This window comes from Thalassophryne amazonica, chromosome 16 (genome assembly GCF_902500255.1).
Source record: "Thalassophryne amazonica chromosome 16, fThaAma1.1, whole genome shotgun sequence".
Lineage (NCBI taxonomy): Eukaryota > Metazoa > Chordata > Actinopteri > Batrachoidiformes > Batrachoididae > Thalassophryne > Thalassophryne amazonica.
In genome coordinates, this window is record NC_047118.1 from 8,293,519 (window position 1) to 8,314,556 (window position 21,038).

General features: G+C 40.4%; 1 protein-coding gene across 1 annotated transcript in view; it reads right to left on the bottom strand.

Annotated features, from left to right (window-relative positions):
• vat1 (vesicle amine transport 1) overlaps nt 1-21,038 on the bottom strand; it is a 116,708-nt gene that overhangs the window by 79,660 nt on the left and 16,010 nt on the right. The window contains exon 2 of the mRNA XM_034191081.1: nt 13,749-13,956. Within this exon, the coding sequence (XP_034046972.1) occupies nt 13,749-13,956 (208 nt within the window). The remainder of the gene's footprint in view (nt 1-13,748; nt 13,957-21,038) is intronic.

Below are 21,038 nucleotides of genomic sequence, written 5' to 3' on the forward strand. Positions count from 1 at the left end.
AACCGCAGACCACGTGTAACCACACCAGCCCAGGACCTCCACATCCAGCATGTTCACCTCCAAGATCGTCTGAGACCAGCCACTCGGACAGCTGCTGGAACAATCGGTTTGCATAACCAAAGAATTTCTGCACAAACTGTCAGAAACCGTCTCAGGGAAGCTCATCTGCATGCTCGTCGTCCTCATCGGGGTCTCGACCTGACTCCAGTTCGTCGTTGTAACCGACTCGAGTGGGCAAATGCTCACATTCGCTGGCGTTTGGCACGTTGGAGAGGTGTTCTCTTCATGGATGAATCCCGGTTCACACTGTTCAGGGCAGATGGCAGACAGCGTGTGTGGCGTCGTGTGGGTGAGCGGTTTTCTGATGTCAATGTTGTGGATCGAGTGGCCCATGGTAGCGGTGGGGTTATGGTATGGGCAGGCGTCTGTTATGGACGAAGAACACAGGTGCATTTTATTGATGGCATTTTGAATGCACAGAGATACCGTGACGAGATCCTGAGGCCCATTGTTGTGCCATACATCCAAGAACATCACCTCATGTTGCAGCAGGATAATGCACGGCCCCATGTTGCAAGGATCTGTACACAATTCTTGGAAGCTGAAAATGTCCCAGTTCTTGCATGGCCGGCATGCTCACCGGACATGTCACCCATTGAGCATGTTTGGGATGCTCTGGACCGGCGTATACGACAGCGTGTACCAGTTCCTGCCAATATCCAGCAACTTCGCACAGCCATTGAAGAGGAGTGGACCAACATTCCACAGGCCACAATTGACAACCTGATCAACTCTATGCAAAGGAGATGTGTTGCACTGCATGAGGCAAATGGTGGTCACACCAGATACTGACTGGTATCCCCCCCAATAAAACAAAACTGCACCTTTCAGAGTGGCCTTTTATTGTGGACAGTCTAAGGCACACCTGTGCACTAATCATGGTGTCTAATCAGCATCTTGATATGACACACCTGTGAGGTGGGATGGATTATCTCAGCAAAGGAGAAGTGCTCACTATCACAGATTTAGACTGGTTTGGGAACAATATTTGAGGGAAATGGTGATATTGTGTATGTGGAAAAAGTTTTAGCTCTTTGAGTTCATCTCATACAAAATGGGAGCAAAACCAAAAGTGTTGCGTTTATATTTTTGTTGAGTGTACATACATGTAATCCACATGTATTCTTTCAAAGTAATCCTACCAAACCTTGGTGATGAAGGTGTCTGTTCAACCTGAACAAAGTGTGAAACAAAGCCAAATGAAACAGATAAATAAAAAGGGACAGCAAGCAATCTATGACAATACCGGTAACATGCCAGGTGGAACGGTTTGGCATTCTGGAGGGATCAAAAGTTAAAGGCACAAGTTTCATTTTCATTTAAGTGGAATGATCTCCTTGCATCAATAAAACAGTCAGATTCTGTAGAGACTTTCAAGTCCAGACTTAAGACACACTTATTTTCCCTTTCGTATGGCTAGCATACTGGCATAGTATGTTACTATGCTTTTTACTCCTTTACATTCATTTTATTAGGAAACGGAGCGCGCCGCGGCCTCAACTTTATCTAAATTCTGGGTCTTTTAAAGAAGCTTAGGGCTAGTGGCAGGCGATCACCTTAGTATTTCTTGTTTTTCTTGTTGGTTAATGCTTACAAATTACACTGTATTTGTTGTCTTTCTGATGCTTGATTCTTTTTTTTTCTCTTTTCTCTCTGCTGCTATTAAAATACTGTTTACATAGGTTATTTATATTTGTTTTGAATACTACTGTCCATATCTGTTACTTGTGATTTGCACTCTCTGAATCGCTGCTCCACATATTTGCACAATTTGCACAATAACTCGTGTTTTTTATTTTAAACATTTCGCCTTTTCCTTTCTCTCTCTTTCTTTTTTTTTAAGATTATATTGGTGAATGGAGGAATAGCAAAGTAAGAATTTCATTGTATAGTGTAACTGCCTGTTTCTGCTGTACATATGACAATAAACCTCTTGAATCTTGAATCTTGAGGTGCGGCTCCATCCAGAGATGGGTGCACCAGCAACATTTCCTGTATGTTCGTTTTGGGTATTGTTTTGTAATTTGTGTCTGTTGCATGGCCCAAGTAGAGGGTCACCCCTTTGAGTCTGGTCTGCTTGAGGTTTCTTCCTCAGAGGGAGTTTTTCCTTACCATTGTTGCTCTGGGGGTTGGTAATGTTAGACCTTACTTGTGTGACGCACCTTGAGGCAACTCTGTTGTGATTTGGCGCTATATAAATAAATGAAAATGAAATTAAATTTATTTATACAATTCCAAATTACAACAAGCTGCCTCAAAGTGCTTCACACAAGTAAGGTCTAACTTCAGATCAATTCAGGTAGGTGGCGCTCTGGCAATTTTATAGAAATAAAGGTGTTCCCCTCAAACCAAAATATTAGCAACCATGAGGTGGATTTCTTTCATATCTGCAACGATGCATTATAAAACAATGTTCTGACAGCAACAGCAGTGCATATGTATGACCATGAAAAGATGATATTTCAGATCTGTAAATGTTGATTTGGCCCACAGGCTGATATTTAGTGGCCCTTAAACCAGCATGTTAAAAAAAAAAAATCTTTCACATTTTTTTGTTTTAAACCAAATTTCAAAGACAATCCGAACATTTTATAAGTTTCTAATTTTATAGACCAAAATAATTTTGCAAGTAACTGACAAAGTAATTGTTAGTTGCAGCCCTAAAAAAAAGAGAGAAAGAAAGAAAGAAAAAGTGTTAACGTAGCATCACTTTGTATTGTTTACAAAAAAATGTATTTTCTGGAGCAGCAATGCCAGTTCACAAGTAAACAGGACGTGTCTAATGTCGACTTGAGAAGGAATGTAAAATAAATAAATAAATAAAATTAAAAGCCCTTTCCTTCCCCAGAACAGAACAGAAAAATCCTTTGTCTTTAAAAAAAAGAAAGACTGCTTGTTTTTCCTGAGAAATGGACCAAAGTGTCATAAAATCTACTGAGGCTCATGTTCTTTAAAAAAACAAAACAAAACAAAAAAAAAAACGCACCAAAGCAGCTGACACATTCACACACGCACGCACAAAATGTCAGCACCGTCTAAAACTCTGAATAATGTGATGGCTGCAGTCTGTTTTACCGCGAGGCTGGTGTGGTTTGAGAGGTCAAATTGTGGCGGCGAGGTCGCGTCGCTCATCACCTCCAGCTCAGTGATTGGTTGGTTTCTCTGTGCTGCTGGGTGGAGTCAGCACGCCTCCCACGGCAACAGGTGACAACTGACAGTCTGGACTGTCGATCTGTTGACACTGGGCCTGACACTTGTGGCAATGACGCCCCAACTTCCAGTGCTACCAAATAAAGGCCTACGCTGCGCTGAAAATATACACCAGGTCGAGAGGTGGCGTAAATTATACACCAAAATGAACCAGCGCTGGAATCCACATAAAAATGAAGATGATCAACATGATAAACAGTGCCATTATACAAATCAATGCATATGTTACATAAATAACACATTCCTGATTATACTACATAATAATCAATACAAATCCCGCCTTTGCGGGATTGTTATGGAGCACGATCCGTGGCTACAGCGCTGACTGCAAAGAAAGCGCTGCTCGCCTTTTTCTCCAGACTTCGAGCCTGGAGCCAGAGCAGCGCTGAGCTTAACTTCATGTGGTGTGATCGTTTTAGACTATGAAATTGATAATTACAACTGTAGTTTCGTCATTCCCTTAATTCGCCCGTGCTGCAACCAGGTTTTGTCGTCTCCATTTGGTTGTCACAATAAAATAAATACAGAAATACATTTAAAAAACAAAGAAATCTGACAGATTAGGCGTGTCTTATTAATTGAGCGAGAAAATAGCCACATGTCAAGAATTATTGACATGTGAAAAGAGAATACAGTGGTCCCTCGCTATAACGCCGTTCACCTGTCATGGCCTCGGAGTCTATAGTCCAATTTTGCATGCCTTTTTTTTTTTACAGTGTTCTGCGTATCTGTTTATAAGAATCTTGTTGCCCAGAAGAGAAAAGAGCGCCAACAACTACTCATAACTGTGTTTGTCACTCGGAAACACACACCTGCAGCGAGGTGTGAGTGGAAAAAGATGCAGCGTCAGGACGCAGAGGCCCGATCTGTGACATACTGGTGAGTCACTATTAATAGTTTCTTATGTGTCCGACCTCGTTCGTTGATCGTTAAAATTAATTCATTAGTTCTAAATGCCATCATAATTATGTATAGGAAAATGTTCTATTTTTATTTCTCTAACAAATGTTTGGGCCTGAAAACAGTTTGGTCTTATTTTCCTACTAAGGTTTGAATTTTGAGAGTGTTTACACACGAGAGAAAAGTGAGAAAATGTTCATGCCTGATTGAGAAAGTGTATAAACTGTGTAGTGAGGGGTTTTACAGCTTTGAAACATCTATAATAATTGTAAAAAATAACGCTGACTACGTTGCGGTTTCGCGTATTACAGGCTAATACTACAAAACAACTGATACGACAGCCGCTTTTCACGCTCTATTGGCACACGTCGTGATTGGTGGAGTTCTTTTTCATTGCCGTCTTCCCGGCTTCCATGTCGTAAAATGAGGGTGTGTCTGAAGCAGAGTTCGAATATTTATGGGCATGTTTATTATAATTACAATCGTTTCCACCTGCCGCATTTATCAAGATCAAGTCAGGCGTACGCCAGAAATGGGCAGGTACGCACTGCTTGATACATGTCACGGCAACTTTGGTGTATTTCAAGTTTACGCCGTAAATTTACGCCACAAGTGCGCAACATTGATACATGAGGCCCATTAAGAGTAAATATAAGGCTGGCTGACAGAGGATGAGCATCTCCTATGAAGATGTATTGATGGAAACATTTATGATGACAGGAATTTGATCTCTGAGCAGCCAATTAAAGCCAATACTGCTTTAAACTAGAGCGCCGCACTCGTAGAGCACAAACCTTCACCAACACTAGTTTCCAATTCCACAAATTTTTATCTTGGAAAAAATTTTCAAGGTAAAAGTCCTGTTAGAAATGGATTTTCAAAAGCTACGATAACATACAAAATATAGATCAAAAGGGCTTTTCAATGTTAAAATCAAATATCAGCTAAATCTGCAATATGGATCAGATGTGGATCAAACTCTATTCACTGAGAGCGCCAGTTTGTACCTCATTGTCTTAAATGAGAGTGATTGAGGCACTTTTGATTGAGATATAATGAAAAATGTACACCAAATGGGCTTTTCAATATTAAATTCAAATGTCCACAAAATCCACAATCCAGATCAAACATTGTCAGATGATAGTGAGTGCCAGTCTGCACCTCACTTTCAAATATGAGAATGATTGGAGCACGTTTGATTAAGATATAATGTAACATATACATTAAATGGGGTTTTCAATGTTTAATTTAAATGGCCACAATATATATGATTTGGATCAGATCTAGATCAAACTTTGTCAGTCAATAAAGAACACTATCCTACATAAGGCTTTCAAATATGAAAGAAATTTGATCTTATTTGGTAGAGTTACGAATTTTTGAACATTTGTTCAATGTTAAAGGATATAGTGCAGCTGATAACTGAAAAATGCTTCAAATGGTGATGCAAGCACCAAATTTGGCACATGTACTCCTTAGACATCACTCTTTTAAAAATGCAGAGTGGCCACATGAACTTTCAATAGGCGGGGTCAATTAAGGGGTCAATTGAAGAATTACACAGGTGTCAAAATTTTAAAATGCTCCAATCATATTTAAAGGTATTCCATATTATTTGTCTGATAAAGTCTGTTTCATAAAGATTCCAAAAAGGTATAATTTGGACTATCTGTGAATGAATGTTCTGGAGTTATGGGGTACAAACAGCAAGAATGGTGACAAAGGTCAATTTCAATTTGTACAGGGGTCAAAAGTTAAAGTTGCTCCAATTTTGGTAAAAAATGATGCAAATTATTAGTTGAGTGAATATGGTTTAAAAAGGAACAGTCTGCATCATGTATCATGCTTAGTTATCATGTTACAGGGTAACATATGTCACATGTCATAGAATCTGTTGTGTGGGCCGCTGAAGAGGAGGTACTGCTGGCCCACCACCACCAGAGGGCGCCCTGCCTGGAGTTTTTTTGTGTTTGTTGTGCGTGTTCACAACAGTAAAGCTTTGTGATTTGACTTCCTCCATTGTCCATTCATTTGCGCCCCCTGTTGTGGGTCCGTGTACCTACACTTTCACAACAGAATCCAATGGATGCCGACATTGTTTAACCTTTACTTTGCAAACCAAGCACGCAACACAGTCAGAACTATTCCATTTATTAATCCTATTAGCTCAACCAGTAATTTGCACCACTTTTTACCAAAATTGGAGCAACTTTAACTTTTGACCCCTGTACAAACTGAAATTGACCTTTCTCAGTGTTTTTGCTGTTTTTTTTTTACCCATAACTCCATAACATTCATTCACAGATAGTCCAAACTATACCTTTTTGGAATCTTTATGATCAGAAAAATAATATGGAATACCTTTCAATATGACTGGAACATTTTAACATTTTGACCCCTGTGTAATTCTACAATTGACCCCTTCTTGGCCGCCTATTGAAAGTTCATGTGGCCACTTGGCATTTTTAAGAGCGTAATGTCTAAGGAGTATGTGTGCCAAATTTGGTGCTTGCATCACCATTTGAAAGATCCCTCAGTAAATATTCACTTATCTGCTGCACTAATAGGGATTTTTCCAATTCTCCAAGATTTTTTCTGACTTTGACCTTTGACCTATGACCTTGAAAATTGAATCAGTTAAAAATTTCATAAAGATATATGAAAAATTGTGGGCTCCAGGCTGTTCACAAACAAACAAACAAACGGGTGAAAACATAACCTCCAACTTCACTGGCAGACGTTATTCTATTAAATGGGCTTTACCTCGTGACTGAATGTGAAAAACAGATCAATTTCCTGTGCTGTGGTGACGGTGGGTTGTGCAAACAATCCCACTTCATCTCAATTAAAAGCTGACTACTTTATCTTTGCACAGCATCGACTGCGTTGTTGTGCAGCAATGCACACACGCTTGCTGTTATATGGTCTGGTTTACAACTTCATATGTAAGTGAAGTTTGCAAAATCTTGTGAGCATGACGTGGTGAATGTAAAACCAAAGAGTCAGGAAGTTGTGATTAAAGAAGGAGTTTCGTGTAATGGACAGTACTTCTCCAAAAGGCAAGAACACGATTTCAATACAATTTGGTAGAGAGGCAGGACTTGGGTTCAGGAAGCAGTTTTAAAATTTTGACCCAGATATGGAACCAGTCATTTTTGTTAACATTTTATAATCTCTCCCCTACTGATTTCCATGTTATTTATACTTTGGCAAATCAAAGTATTTAGATGTGCATCCCATCTGCACTTTAATGCAGGTACAGGCATTTTGGCTCTTGGTTGAGGGAGGCACTTTTTGTGACCCCCCCGTTGTCTAGTTGTTTTCAGTTACATATATGTGTCTGTGTTCTTTACCAAAATATCTCAGAAACTAATTGAGGGAATGTAGCCACATTTTACGCATTAGTTAAATCCCATTTAAGGATGAAACCATTACATTTTCAGGTTCATGTGTCAAAGGTCAAGGCATATAGACAGCAGCAAAGCTTTCTAAGACTTTTAACACATGAATCACAAGGGATAGCAACATGACTACTATTAGACTTTAATAGGAAGTCATGTGTGCCTGACATTATATGGGGGTGGGTTTTTGCCTTTGCTAGAGTCCGTATCTAGTTTAAGGGCCCTGTCCCACTGGCGTTTAAGAGGATTTGTGTATGGATTGCGCAGAAAATTGGCCCATATTCGCCAAACATCCGTAATATCCGTGTAACATGCCTGTATGAGTCGGCCGTCATCTGAACACGCCCCTGATCATCTGCAGAGGCACGCATGTCCGCAGCCAGGATTTTTGAGCTGTTCAAAAATCTGAATGCGGATGACATCCGCCTTACATATTCCATATATACTCAATTCATACACAATACATACACACTCTATGTGCTGTATATCTGCCGTTAACCGCTGATATCCGCAACTGACGGGGATTTGCGGCTTGGCAGCGGACCGGGACAGTGTGTAAAACAGGTATATATCGTGCCCATCATGAAAACATCACAAACTAAAATATGTTGTAGTGACTGCATACAAATTGGCCACGAATAAAGCGTTTTTATTACATCTGCTTTGCAGCTGATTTGCGGACAATCTGTGAATGCATAACAAACACGTCACGTAAACCCAAAGTGTGGCAGAAAGAGACATACCTGCCAGTCGGTGTCGGTCCGGCTGTGTAGATCCACAAAGACGTAATAGCTGCTGCAATCCAGGACTTTTATTTAACACCAACAAAAGGAAGAATTGCTGTTTAGCCACAACTCACGCTGAAGTCTGTTTTCTGTGACACTCTCAAAAAAAAACAAAAAAAAAAACACGTCTCATACCCCGAGCTCGTGAACAGTTAACCCTCGCATGACAACACTCTGAGATCAACTTGTCCAAGTCCAGCAAATGCTCCAGAGGCTGTATTGTTGGTGTGAATAGTGATGCCGACGGCCCAAGTGAGCTTATTTTCTGACCACAATGCAGATGCCGTGCACGCGCAACATGTGCGCGATGCATTCATAATACACCCGTAATACTGCCGTGATAAACTCAATGTGTCGGATCAGTTTCTTCACTACATGCGTTATATAACCATGATTGTTCATCATATATTTGCTATATATTATTAATATATCTGTAATTCATACTGGGACATTTGTCATTTTTGGCCATTTTTGTTGCGGACGACAATGAACGCCCACAATTTGTGTACTCAATTCATGTGCAATTAATCCTCTCCCCAGTGGGACAGAGCCCTTAGTTCAGTCATTGGCCTCATACATATACAGAGGTGGCAGTACATTCAAAATAAATTAATAATTCAGGACAAAGTGATGGTGTCTCTGCAGCACGGATTATAGGGTGCCGCCCCATGCAAGATGGGTGGACAACTTGGTCTTTCAATAGATGCTTTGAAGGACGCTGCACAATATATATATATATATATATCCAACAATATTATGCAATCCTAAACCTGAATTGTTGACATGGAGCCTGATTACGCTTCAAATAGAGAGAATTTATCACCATGTGAGGTTGTATCGTCACTCCTCCTTTAAGCCACTGACCTTTAATTCATTCATTCATCTTCTACCGATTAGTCCAATTAAGGGTCGTGGGGGGCTGGAGCCTATCCCAGCAGTCATAGAGCGTGAGGCGGGGTACACCCAGGACAGGACGCCAGTCTGTCGCAGGGCCACAAATAGACAAACAAACACAGACACACCCACACACACACCTACGGACAATTTTTTAAAGATTCCAATCCACCTAACCCGCATGTCTTTGGATGTGGGAGGAAACCTGTAGAGCATTATAAAATCACAGTTACCACATTGTCAGAAAAAAAGATATTCAATTATCGAAGGCAGGTAAAACAAAGAAGAACTAACCAAACATTTCAGAGGCTTTAACTGCAAATTTTGACCTTTTTGTTCTGGGTAAATGACAAATTCCATACAATGCATACGTACATATGGAACAAATCCACTGTTTTCTGTAGAGCAAGTTTGAAGTGCAAAACACCTGAATTCAGATTTTTGGGCACTGGTTCATACCACACGTGGCTCAGGTGTGGGGTTTCAAAACTATGACTGGCATACTGCCTCAGTACCGGGCTGTAAACATATTTATCTTTGCTGTAAATTTGGAGATTTTGTAAATGCTATAAATTTGGAGATTTTGGAGATCTGTGGAGATTAACTCACTTAAACCAGCATCAAGTTTTGGCACTTCAGCCTGGGCTTGGTTTTTCAGTTCTAAATTGTTATTCAATATATGCTTTGTTCACACATTGGCTGTAAAAGGGCTATGCCACAGGGTACCGTTCTACTATGATCACCCCCAGATCGGAAAAAGTGCAAAAACGACATTAAACAGCTTAACCACCCCCCCAACCACCGTACTAACAGGTGCAACGGCAACAAATATTTATCAGAGCTGCTTTGGCTTCAAATTTTTACCCCGATGGCGCACGATCAAACACATTTTAAGCCGTAGTCACTAGGAATACCCCGTTTAAAGTAGTCTGAACAAGACTGAAGCTCTTAAGACTACAAACACCTGAAAGTTACCACATACTATGAACGAATTCCAGAATCAGGATTAAATGTTTAAATATTTTTAAAAACTTGATCCCGATTTTAAATCTGGTGCCAATGATGGCCAGAAATACTACGTATACGTAAGATTGACAAAGATGGATCAAAAAGTTACTATGATGCTTCAAAACATACCCCAGTTTGCTATTCAGGATTACACTGAAAGGAACGCCGCTCTATAGAATAGCCCCATAATAGGGCGCCATTCTGCTACGATCACCTGTCATCCAAAACAAGTGCAAAAATGGGAAGAAATGGCTTAATCCGTCTTGCATCCTAACAGGCTGGCTTATAAAGTGACCTGGCAACCTGCCTGAAAATGAAAGTAAGGAGGTGCACCCTCAGCCAGACGTGATCAAAAACCTGCTATATTCATCCCCGTATAAATGCTCAGAAAGGATAAACATGAGGCTATAAGGACGCTGTGGTGCTTTTTTGCCTACGATATGTGAATGTAGCTTTTTGCGCACTGATTTCACAGTGTTCATAGTAGTAGTAGTATGTGTGTGGAGATAATGTAGTGGAGATAACAAACCTTAGGGGACTTGTCACAACAGAAACCTTTGACATCTTTAATCAGACCCACTGCCCCCCCCACCACCACACTCACCCAATCAGCATGTAGCACTGTGGGAGCCACATGGCCCAACCACTCAGCAGGGCCGACGTGCACACCATACACCTCTTGAGAAAACTCACTTAAAAGCCTTCACTGGCTAAGCAGCAGAGTATTCGGTACACTAATGACTCACATGTGTAAAGAACTATTTTTTTTTCATGCTGGCGAGCAGACTGTTGTTGTAACGTCAGTAATGTGCTTTTCCATCCCTGATGTGCGGACAGCTTGTGAGTCCGCCCTGACAAACCAGAGACACCAGCAGGGAAAAGTGTCTGACACCACGTCCCCCCTTCTGAGAACATAAAACCCCACAGCGGCACGCGTTTCGCCGCGATGACTGACAGCGACACGGAAAAGTACAAGGGCCTGGAATTCGTTTGTAGGCCATTAATTCCACGACTGTGAGCCCATTAGCTGTCACTCAGCTCCAAAGAGTAATTATTGATACCTACTGGCATTTTCAGACCTCACTGTCTTTTCTCCTGTTCAAATGTTGTTACTCTTCTGCGTCATCTACACCCACACATGCTGTCTGACTCCCTGTGCATTGATGCACATGCACAGTGGGAAAGAGGAGTGAAAGTGATAGCTGGAAGGGGGAAAAAAAAAAAAAAATCACCAGAGGGAAAACAGTTTTGTTCACTCCAGATGGCCTAATCGTGTAAACACAGCAGAATCGAAGTCTCTCTTGCACAACGCGTTACACCCAAATCCAGGTGCTTTGACTCACTCAATCCCCATCACTCTCCCAGCCCCCCACCCCCACCCACACACTCTGACCTTCGACTTCTCAATCCAGGTGATGAGTTCGGCCAAGCTCCAATCACATTACTCCGATCATGAGCTGTATCTCGCACATGTGTGGACTGGGAGCTTCTCCAGCAGAACATAATTCATATGGAAAAGAAATGCATAAAACAGGAGGCGCAGAGTCTGGTACTGTCAAACAGTCAGGGGCGTTTCCCAGCCAAACTGCTGCACAGCATTTCAAAATGACTGCATATCACAGTCAATAGATGCAGTCGGGTAGGTGGTGCAGCGCCAAAATCTTCCTTCTTGTGCAACAATAGTAAGACTGCAAAGATTCATTTATTAAATGTTGTTGTAGTTGCAGAATTCTAATGTATCTCAGAGCTGTGCCGGTTAAAAACATCAAGGAGGTCATATTTGTTTGTGGGATGTTGAGCAGAAGTACTCAAAAATATCACCGGAAACCTGGACCTGGTTTGGAAAAGAAAACTGCTTTTGTACCTGAATCAGAAGAAGACATGGCCCTGGAATACATGACAATGAATTTCAAAAGGTTCAACACCTGTTCCAAGCTCGTTTTAACGAATCACTTCCTGAATGCGCTTCAGTGTTGCGGCAGCACGATCAGAAACCACACACGAGCAGGTGGTACCTTCTGAGGCTGTGTCCCAGTTCAGGGTCTGCACCCTTCTAAGGACTGTGTCCCAGTTCAGGGTCTGCACCCTTCTAAGGACTGTGTCCCAGTTCAGGGTCTGCACCCTTCTAAGGCCTTTGTCCCACGAACAGGTTCCAGCTGCAGCCCTTCAGACACAGCAGAAGTCAGAACAAACAATTCCAGGCCACGAAGTGTTTTGCTGTTGCATCGTTATGTTTCCCTGTGGGTGTAACCCGTAGTCTTTTTGGTACTTATTTATGCTTTACTTAGCAATATTACTTATTTACAGTTGTAGATCTGGAGCCCAAAAAATGTCCTTTAAAAAAATTACTCAATGACTCAACGGATTGTTTGGCTCCACCTGATATGTCCTTCGTTTTACGGCGGAAAGAAGGTTGATAACCATTGAAATAGGACAGCCCAATGGTGTCACTGATGACATAAGCAGCCGATAATTATGACCGTCGATGTGCGCGGCCGCTGACTCGGTGCACAGCTAGCATTAGCTTGCTTTAAACAGGTGTTTTTGTTCAAATTTATTGTTATTGCAGTGATTCAATTTTTCTGTGATTTTCTGGATGGCTCGATGTTGGCCAGACCTCCGTTGCTACCAGATAGACATTATTACATCAACATGGACTCCTGATGGACAGTATTAAAGACCATGCTAACGGAGGTTAGCATCAGCATATAGGGTCACACGAACACCAGGTTAACGATTTGTGAGAATGTTGGAAACTCCCAACTCCAATACACTGCAAATATGATTATAAAATGCGAAAATATGGCTAGTACAAGAATAAAATCAAAAACATAGTTAAAAAACAAACAAACTTGCTGACATGAATGTGCTATAGGCCACAGATCTCACAGCACCACAATACACTGAAAGGTCTGGCATTTAAAGTCCAATGGGGGTGGGGATGGGGGGGGGGGGCGACCCTCTTTTTGTGTTGGTAGTACTTCCAATGCTACGCATCTGTGTTTTTGCATGAGTTATGTGAATTTGCAGCAGACCTGTTATCAAATTGAATTGTTGCATGTACTGTATGCATTATTTTTGTTTGTGTTTTCTGTGTTTACAAGTGTTTATTGGTGCAACTATCAGTTGCTGAATGAATGCAGGTGTCCTTTTTTTTTGGCTGTCTTAATTTGGAATTGTGGCCTCTCATGGCCACCATAGACTGAGTCTGATGACCTGTTTTTGAGCTCTGCATCTGAACCGTGGACTCAACTGGATCACAAGCAAAATGAAGTGGCTTCCACCAAATGGGGCTAAAAGGCTTGGAAAACATATTCGGAAAATCTAGATTATGGGGAGGATCCAGAAATGATTCAGAATTCACATTTCCAAAGAATCCAACCTTCCTTTGAAGGTAATGTTCTTTCATTCAGAGTGTTACATCCAACAGGTATGTGTCCTGAAAGCCGCCCGTCTGCACTTGGTGTTTACATGTGCACTTTGTGTGTACCTGCAGCAGCGTGGATGAGGACACTCTGTTGGGGTCGAAGGTTGCCGAAGTCAAACAGCATCATGTATGCAGTGACGTAGTTGACGGGGAAGGCTGCCGCTTCCTCGAAGCTCATCCCCTCAGGGATGAGGAAGGTGTGGTTAGCCGGCACCACCGCCACCTCTTGCCACAATCCAAAGCGGTTCAGCACCATCACCTTATCGCCCACCTGGAGGCAACATGGAAAAACAGGCTGAGGAAGCGGAAAATCAAAGGAAACGCACTGGAAAAGGCGAATAATGTGGATCACATTTTGCCGAATGAGAAAGTGTGCACTTACAGTCAACAACAGGCCGACTGTACCACTTAGTTCAATAATATTATAACCACAGAACTGTCAGATATGACACACACACACACACACAAAATCCAATTATATAAAGTACAGCATTATTGTTGGAGGCAAATCTTAGTGCCGATTTTCCAAACTTTTCGGTAATGCAATAATAATGACATAATTTAATCTGAAATAAAATATCTGATATTCAGACCTCAAATAATAACCTTTATTAGCTCAGCTCAGTTTTTGGGACATTTCTGAAACAAAGTCTATCTGCGTGTGTGTTGAATTAAAGAAAAGAAGTTATTTCTGTAAATGAAGATTCAGATGTAAATATCACTAATTCATACATTCATTCATTCACTCATTTTCTGATGCTTATCTGGGTCAAGGTCGCAGATGGCAGCAGATTAAGCAGCTCATCCCACACTTCCCTATCCTCTGCCAAGTCCTGTAACTCTTCTGGGTAGTTGCCAAACCAGCTGAGAAATATAATCTCAGTCCATTCTTTTTTTAAATGTGGAAAAAATAGGTAGTTCAAAATGGGATTTTACAGGAAACCACATTCGAAAATGAACAGATTTCCATAAATGAAGTGAAAATTGTATGTTCAAGTTCTTCGGGATTTTTCATGTAGCATGATGGCTTTAACTAAAAATTTGTGGTTTTGGATCTGAACCATTCAAATGTCCTGTTTTAAGCTTTGATTTATTTCTTTATAATAACTTCTTTTAGTTTTTCCCTTTTTTCTTGCTCGGGATCGCCACAGCAGATCCGATATGGATCCCCATGCTGATTTAGTACAAGTTCTAAGCCAGATGCCTTTCCTCTCACAACGTAATATTACATGGAACATGTGCACAGGTGGTCTTGAAATAGGAACCTTCTGCTTTGGAAGTAAACACATGAGCCACGTACACCACCCTGTTTACTTTCTCCTGCCCTACATTTTATTGGCAGCTTTGGTGGAGAGCAGTGGTTGATTTTGTTGAGTGAATTGCTCCAGAAAAGTCATGATTAATAAGATAAACGGTGTTCTGTGATACAGTCCTGGTCAGAATGGCCGTGCAAGAGAAAGGTGAGGGAAGCCACCAAGACACCCATGACAACTCTGAAGGAGGCTTCTGTGGGCATGACTGGAGAAACTGTGCAGAGAGCAACTTTTGCCTGTTGCATTACCAGTAATACAGTTTCAATTTGGAGAACAACTGAGAAGGATTTTCTTCAAAGAAGATGTGAAATTAAACAAGGATGCAAAAGCAAAATCTAAAAGTTGCATTAATGCAACAATTTGTTTTTGTTGAAAAGAACCACATCAGATGTCAGTGTAATTTTGGTAATGTGGTCACATCTAACATTTAAAATAATTTTAATTGTTTCCTTCTCACCCTGTCCTCTGTATTTTCCCTCTGTCACACCTGCATGTCTTCCCTCAGCACATCCATAAACCTCCTCTTTGGTCTCCCTCTTCTCCTCCTGTCTGGTGGCTCCATCCTCAGCATCCTTCTCTCTATATACCCTGGGTCCCTCCTCTGCACATGTCCAAACCATCTCAATCTCGCCTCTCTGACTTTGTCTACAAACCGTCCCACCTGAGCTGTCCCTCTGATATGTTCATTCTTAATCTTGTCCATTCTTGTCACTCCCAAAGAGAATCTCAACATCTTCAGCTCTGCCACCTTCAGCTCTGCCACCTGTCTTTTTGTTAACGCCACTGTCTCTAAGCCATAAAACATAGCTGGTCTCACTACTGTCTTCTAAACTTTCCTCTTCACTCTTGCTGATAATCTTCGGTCACAAATCATTCTTGCCACCTTTCTCCACCCACTCCACCTGCCTGCACTCTGTTCTTCACCTCTCTACCACACTCTCCATTACTTTGGACAGTTGACCCCAAGTATTTAAACTCATCTACTTTCATCACTTCTACTCCTTGTAACTGTACTATTCTACTGGGCTCCCTCTCATTCACACACATGTACTCAGTCTTGCTCCTACTGACTTTCATTCCCTTGCTCTCCAGAGCATATCTCAACCTTTCCAGGCTAGACTCAACCTGCTCTCTACTCACACTACAGATCACAATATCATCTGCAAACATCATAGTCCATTGAGACTCCTGTCTGATCTCATCAATCAACCTGTTCATCACCACTGCAAACACGAAAAGACTCAGAGCTGATTCTTGGTGTACAACCCCTGGCAAAAATTATGGAATCACCAGCCTCAGAGGATGTTCATTCAGTTGTTTAATTTTGTAGAAAAAAAGCAGATCACAGACATGACACAAAACTAAAGTCATTTCAAATGGCAACTTTCTGGCTTTAAGAAACACTATAAGAAATCAAGAAAAAAGATTGTGGCAGTCAGTAACGGTTACTTTTTTAGACCAAGCAGAGGAAAAAAATATGGACTCACTCAATTCTGAGGAAACAATTATGGAATCACCCTGTAAATTTTCATCCCCAAAACTAACACCTGCATCATATCAGATCTGCTCGTTAGTCTGCATCTAAAAAGGAGTGAACACACCTTGGAGAGCTGTTGCACCAAGTGGACTGACATGAATCATGGCTCCAACATGAGAGATGTCAATTGAAACAAAGGAGAGGATTATCAAACTCTTAAAAGAGAGTAAATCATCACGCAATGTTGCAAAAGATGTTGGTTGTTCACAGTCAGCTGTGTCTAAACTCTGGACCAAATACAAACAACATGGGAAGGTTGTTAAAGGCAAACATACTGCTAGACCAAGGAAGACAAAGCGTCAAGACAGAAAACTTAAAGCAATATGTCTCAAAAATCGAAAAATGTACAACAAAACAAATAAGGAACGAATGGGAGGAAACTGGAGTCAACGTCTGTGACCGAACTGTAAGAAACCGCCGAAAGGAAATGGGATTTACATACAGAAAAGCTAAACGAAAGGCATCATTAACACCTAAACAGAAAAAAACAAGGTTACAATGGGCTAAGGAAAAGCAATCGTGGACTGTGGATGACTGGATGAAAGTCATATTCAGTGATGAATCTCGAATCTGCATTGGGCAAGGTGATGATGCTGGAACTTTTGTTTGGTGCCTTTCCAATGAGATTTATAAAGATGACTGCCTGAAGAGAACATGTAAATTTTCACAGTCATTGATGATATGGGGCTGCATGTCAGGTAAAGGCACTGGGGAGATGGCTGTCATTACATCATCAATAAATGCACAAGTTTATGTTGATATTTTGGACAATTGAAAGGATGTTTGGGGATGATGAAATCATTTTTCAAGATGATAATGCATCTTGCCATAGAGTAAAAACTGCAAAAACATTCCTTGCAAAAAGACACATAGGGTCAATGTCAATGAGCAGATCTGATTTGATGCAGGTGTTACTTTGGGGGATGAAAATGTACAGGGTGATTCCATAATTTTTTCCTCAGAATTGAGTGATTCCATATTTTTTTCCTTTGCTTGGTCTAAAAAAGTAACCGTTACTGACTGCCACAATCTTTTTTTCTTGATTTCTTATAGTGTTTCTTAAAGCCAGAAAGTTGCCATTTGAAATGACTTTAGTTTTGTGTCATGTCTGTAATCTGCTTTTTTTCTACAAAATTAAACAACTGAATGAACATCCTCTGAGGCCGGTGATTCCATAATTTTTGCCAGGGGTTGTAATCCCACCTCTATCTTGAATGAGTCTGTCACTCCTACTGTGCATCTCACTGCTGTCTTTTTACATGTCCTGCACTACCCTCACATACTTCTCTGACACTCCAAACTTTCTCATACAATACCACAACTCTTCTCTTGGCACCCTGTCATAAGCTTTCTCTAAATCCTCAAACACACAATATAACTCCTTCTGGCCTTCTCGATACTTTTCCATCAGTATTCTCAGTGCAGACATTGCATCTGTAGTGCTCTTTCTCAACATGAAACCATATTGCTGGTCACGGAAATTCACCTGTTTTCTAAGCCTAGCTTCTACTACTCTTTAAAAGATTGTGTTCTTGAGGCTGTGCCACACCCAGTGGGAGTTCAGAAAGCAAAAATAACAGTTTTATGACGCATTAGACACAAGATGATGTGAACCGTGTGGGAATAACAATGCATTAAATTGTTGTGTTCAGCTCAACAATTGCAGACATGCAAATACACATCCGGCTCATCCACTGAGCTGAGAGGAGTTTAATTTAGAGGAAGCATGCAGAGATAAACTGGAGAAAAACAAGAGCAGCAATCAACTTGATTTTTTACTGTGGAGAGCATTTTCCAACTGAAAGTGCTATATAAATCAATTTTTATTATTAAAATGATTATTATGGTTAAGAGTAAGGTCTTGGGGGGGTGTTATACCTGTTATTTGAGTTGTAGAATCTACTCCCTGTGAAATCAGAAAGTAATGGTTTACATCTGTGATTTAGTATTCTTCTGTGTGGAAATAGTCCATCTTGCTTCCTGACGATCACACTTGCTCCTAAGCCATCATTAATCCGGTATCCATTAACCATCCAGCAGGTGGCAGAGAAGTCTATGGGGTATTACATAAGTGACACAAAGTTTCTGTTTAGATTGGTCTGGTGCATCACAGTTAATAAGATTTGGAAGAGGTTATCCACATTACATGCTCTTTGAATTTGTAGATTTACAGGATGATAGCCTTTATTGCTTTTTGATTTACTGTGTTAACAAAATGAAAGGGACAGACTCACATGCTGAGGCCTTAGAAAAGCCTCGGAATTTTGTGGTCTGGAGCCAAAACACTTCAAACTATAGCATGGAAGTACGATGGCGTTTTAGGGCCACAGTGAGGTGGTTTTTTGTTTTGTTTTACTTTGAGAATAATGTCATAATATTGTGAGAATAAAGTCATAATTTTATGAAAAAAAACTTGTAATTTTATAACAAATGAACTTGTAATATGAAAATAAACTTGTAATTTTACAAGAATGAAGATGTAAAAACTGCATCTCAAAATGAGATCTGTGTAGCACTTTGTTAAGTTGTACCTCAATATAGGTTTTACAAATTAGGAAATACTTCTTCTTTTGGCCCATCTGCACCACATTATCATTAGTATCAGAACTTTGAAAAGAATATGCAAGAAAATGTGTCTATTCGGAAGGAGGAACCACACAGACTTCAGCTGTAGGCAATCAGTAGCTCCCGTAATCGCCTCTTTCGTGGAGGAGATGCAGTGGTTATTGCTTCTCATATAAATACAACTTTATTCTCGTAATATTACGAGTTTTTTCTCATAAATTACTACTTTATTCTCATAATATTCCAAGTTTTTCCTTATAAAATTATGACTTTATTCTCTTAATAGTCCTATTACAGGGTTATTCTCGTAATATTTTGACTTTATTCTTGTAATATTCCGATTTTTTTTGTCATAAAATTACGAGTTTGTTCCTCATAAGACTGAGTTTTTTTTCTCAGAAAATTATGACTTTATTCTCGTAACAGCCCTATTACGAGTTTATTCTCGTAATATTTTGACTTTATTCTTGTAAAATTCTGTTTTTTAACTCATAAGATGAGTTTTTCTCAAAATTATGACTTTATTCTCGCAATAGGCCTATTATGAGTTTATTCTCATAATATTTTGACCTTATTCTTGTAATATTCCGAGTTTTTTCCTCAAAAAAGTACGAGTTTTTCCTCATAAGATTATGAGTTTTTCTCAAAATTCTGACTTTATTCTCACAATAGGCCTGTTATGAGTTTATTCTTGTAATATTTTGACTTTATTCTTGTAATATTCCGAGTTTTTTTTCTCATAAAATTACCAGTTTTTTCCTAATAAGATTATGAGTTTTTTTCTCATAAAATTTATTCTTTATTCTTTATTCTCAAAGTCAAAAAAACAAACAAACAAACAAAAAAACAACAACAAAAAAACAAACAAATAAAAAAAACCCCTCAATGTGGCTCTAAAATGCTGTCGTAGGAAAGCGCCCTTAAAGGTGTAAAAAATGTTTTCTTGAAAGTGTTTATGTTCCTTTTTCACAGCTATAAAACCCGAGGCCAGCTGTTGATCTCTTTTGACCTGAAAAGCCATTTAAAATGTGTCCATTGTGTTTTTCAAATTGTCCTGACCCAAGGAAACCACCTGGTGACAACAGTACCATCTCAAAGAAGACACCCTTCTTCATCCCTGGTCAACACTTTGTTGTTTTCTCCTGCTGATCAAAACAGGATCCTCTGAATCGCGACTGTCTCGTTTCCAGGAGGAAGAGCCTCGATGTTCACTTCCCCACGCCACGCTGTCGCAACACCAATCAGGAGGGCCCAGTCGAGGGATACAGGAAACAGATACAACTGTGGCATTATAGCTATCTTCCTGTTTTCTTCCTCCCCCCTTATCCACCGCTATCAACACAGCTCTCTCTGCCTCCTCTGTCCCTTACTTCTCACTTTTTTCCTCTTCCCCTCTTTCTCTGTCATTTCCTGACTCTTTTCCACCTCATGATCCCAGATCGTCTTTATCTAGTCCGTCTCTGACTTGTCACCTTATCTGTCATCTTTATGCCTGGTTTCCACATACTGTTTGTATAATGTCCGTAATATTCTCTGTACGCCCTCTACAGTTCTACATTTCCTTTCCTTAAAGAGACCACAGCAGCCACGGCTGAGGGGCTAATTTTTGACCACTTTAATTTAAGTTTGATCTGGGTGATATATTTGCAAAACATAACTCATGTTGACAGTGTGTAGCTTCTTTTTACTTATACAACTACATAACTTGACTATCAGCAGTCAAGCAACCAGCAAGCAACTGAATTAAAGGTGCTAACGTGTCATTTTACCAAAGCTAGCTTCCTGGAGCGTATGGTCTGTAATCCACTGTAAATCCTAAATGTTTCTGATGTACTCAAGGCAGATTCTGGAATGTACCCCCCCCACACACACACACAACTACAACAAAAACCAACCAAACAAACAAACAAAAAATATATGGATACATCATGTAAACCT